The following is a 3069-nucleotide window of genomic DNA, read 5'->3' as shown; positions in this document are numbered from 1 at the left end:
CAGTGGTCCATAAATCATTATTGTCACTTGTAGTTGCTGCGCTAGTGGTCACTGAACCAGAAGAACTTGCAGCAGAACCTATTGCTGTTGTTGTATCATCTCCTGACTTAACTGCTATTGCTATGAGATCATCCTCAGTCTCCAACCATGAGACAACTTCTGTGGGTAGAGGTGAAGAAGTCAGGCCAACTCTGGCTTCACAACCAAACATAGCAGAGTATGGAGAGCACTTTATCCCTGAATGGTGACCACCATTTTTCTGAAACTGAACAAAGTTGATACTAACTGACCAGTCTTGTGAATTATTGCCTGCAAGCCAAGTAACTAACATATTCTTAATGTCACCATACGCACGTTCCACAGAACCCTGTCTTTGTGGATGACCATGGTGAGACTTTTAGCTCTCTTCAATACTCTCAGAAGCTTTCTTGGACTTTCAACAAGTCTCACGAGAATGATAAAAACTCCAACTCTACTCTACGGTGGCTCGCACCCCTGAATCCTTAATCACTGGTGCAAACAAGAGGTATGAACAACCCAGTATAGCAATTCACAGGTATGAACTGCTCGCTTTCATTTGCACTCGAAACCCCTGGGCGCACTACCTCTCTCTCTATCTGTCCGCATGAAAAATGCCAAGGTGTACATTGGAGCGAGCGAGACACACACACACACACACACACACACACACACACACACACACACATATATATATATATATATATATATATGAAAGGTGAAAACACTTTACCGTGTTGATATTATGGTACCAATATATATATATACATGTATATATATCTATATCTGTATCTGTATATATATCTGTATTTATATATATATATGTATTTATATACATATATATATATTTATATATTTGGATCAATATTTTATGGTATTGTGAGTGTTTTTGGGTTAAACCAACTCATGTCATCAGATGCTTGAACTTTAGTCAGCATGTTTTCAAAGGAAAATTTAAATAGTCTTAATTTATTAAAAATGTATTTTATATTTTTAGTACATTGGAAATATATATATTTTTTACTTCTATATAGAAATGTTATGCCTATTGTGAGTCTATGTATATCTAACCGTAGGCCAAAATATCCAAGGTCACCTTCCTTGCAATACAGCTGGGGGTTCCTTATCCGAGGAAAGGATAAATTAGTTATTCCCACATTATTGTGTCAGTAGACTCTACAAACCCTCCTCTCTCTATCTTTCTATCTATCCATCTATCTTTGTCGCTCTCTCTCTCTCTCTCTCTCTCTCTCTCTCTCTCTCTCTCTCTCTCTCTCTCTTCTTTCACCTACTCTTCCTATGACGTATGAGAACAAAAGTTATTGGCTCAGTTCGGTCATTAATTCCATCCCCTGTTTCTTCTTACTTTTCTTACTCACTGGTTTCTTTTGGCTATGTGTGCATTTCTTTAAAGTTTTCTCTTTATCATGGACTTTATATTATTTTATAAAGAATAAGGAACCTTTTAAACAGTTCAACTTGTAATCCCGAAATGCCTTTGAAACTACTACCTCTTTATGGCGCTGTAAGAGCTCGTCCCTCCACCTCCTCCACCTCCACCGTGTCCTCCACCTCCTCCTCCACCACCATGTCCTCCTCCTCCACCTCCACCGTGTCCTCCACCTCCACTGTGTCCTCCTCCTCCACCTCCACCGTGTCCTCCTCCTCCACCTCCACCGTGTCCTCCACCTCCACTGTGTCCTCCTCCTCCACCTCCACCGTGTCCTCCTCCTCCACCTCCACCGTGTCCTCCACCTCCACTGTGTCCTCCTCCTCCACCTCCACCGTGTCCTCCTCCTCCACCTCCACCGTATCCTCCTTCTTCTCCTACTCCACCTTGTCCTTCACTGCCACCATAACCTCCTTCACTTTGGGCTCCTCCTCCACCAATTCCTCCTTCTCCACCGTAACCTTCTCCTTCTCCACCACCGTGCCCTCCCCCTCCTCCGCCACCATAACCTTCTCCTCCACCACCACCGTGCCCTCCATCTCCAGTCTCTCCATGTCCCCCTCCACCGTAGCCTCCGCCTCCGCTGTCCGTCGCGTACACGACCAGGGGCCTCCTCTTCCTCTGGCGGCCGCCGCCCCGTCGGCGGAAGAAGAAGGGGGACGCCTCGGCGAGGGCGGCAGAGAGAGCCAAGAGAGCCAGGCAAAGCATCAGTCTCTGAAGAAGGAGATTTCGTTGGGCTTCGGTCAGAAATACCCGAACTGATTACTCACATTTCGAGTTTTTACCTTGTGAAGAGCTTATCCCTCCAAATATCAAAACAATGCATTTAGTAAGAAAGAAAAGAAAAAAACATGATCATCAATACTTCGTACGTATCTTCGTTGTGTCTATATTTTTTTGCGAACCATTGGTTTTAGCATTAAGAACCTCAATACATCATTCTTATAAAAAAAAAACGGTTCTTGTTTCATGTAATTTTGACTACGCCTGCCACTATGTCTGCAACGAATTCAACACATCTTATGTGCACATTCGCGTGAAATGTATTGAAATATTAGTTACTAACACCGTTACATTAATAAGTATATAATAACATATACCTAATATTTTAGAAATAACATCAATAATGATTTTAGTGATACTCACAGAACGTTTTAGTAGTCAGTATATAAACTTACCATTGCGTGCTGATCCTTTGACCAAGAGAAAGCGACTGCGGCGCATCTCCGAGCGAAGGCCTTATATACTGCTCCCGAAGCAGCGCTTACGAAACAATCAGTTTTTCCGACTTCACAAATTAACATGAGCTTTGCAAAGGCCAGTTTGTTACGGCAATAGAAATGAGTATTGCTTAATTTTTTTTGCAACTCCTTAGTTAAATACATGAAGCTAATTTTCTAAATAGTAATAGCAGATACGCTATAAGAAGTAATCAAATGAAAATGATGTTCCGTGTAATTATATACAGTCTAAATAGAAATAAATGAATATATATATATACATACATACAATATATATACATATATATACACAAATATATGTATATATATATATATATATACATTATAAACACACATATCCACAAATGTGCATACGTATAT

General features: G+C 41.0%; 1 protein-coding gene across 1 annotated transcript; it reads right to left on the bottom strand.

The window, feature by feature from the left end:
- Nucleotides 1-982: 982 nt before the first annotated feature.
- Nucleotides 983-2267, bottom strand: LOC125046378 (glycine-rich cell wall structural protein 1.0-like). The gene has a single exon (XM_047644107.1). It carries the CDS (start codon nucleotides 2174-2176, stop codon nucleotides 1526-1528), a length of 651 nt encoding a protein of 216 aa, XP_047500063.1. The 5' UTR covers nucleotides 2177-2267; the 3' UTR covers nucleotides 983-1525.
- Nucleotides 2268-3069: the final 802 nt, after the last annotated feature.

Source organism: Penaeus chinensis, chromosome 39 (genome assembly GCF_019202785.1).
Source record: "Penaeus chinensis breed Huanghai No. 1 chromosome 39, ASM1920278v2, whole genome shotgun sequence".
Classification (NCBI taxonomy): domain Eukaryota; kingdom Metazoa; phylum Arthropoda; class Malacostraca; order Decapoda; family Penaeidae; genus Penaeus; species Penaeus chinensis.
Note: the sequence above shows the minus strand (reverse complement) of the source record. Positions and strands in the feature narration are given on the sequence as shown.

What these genes read in the sequence shown, in the direction of transcription:
- LOC125046378 (XM_047644107.1), bottom strand. Translation starts at nt 2,176, where the DNA reads ATGCTTTGCCTGGCTCTCTTGGCTCTCTCTGCCGCCCTCGCCGAGGCG.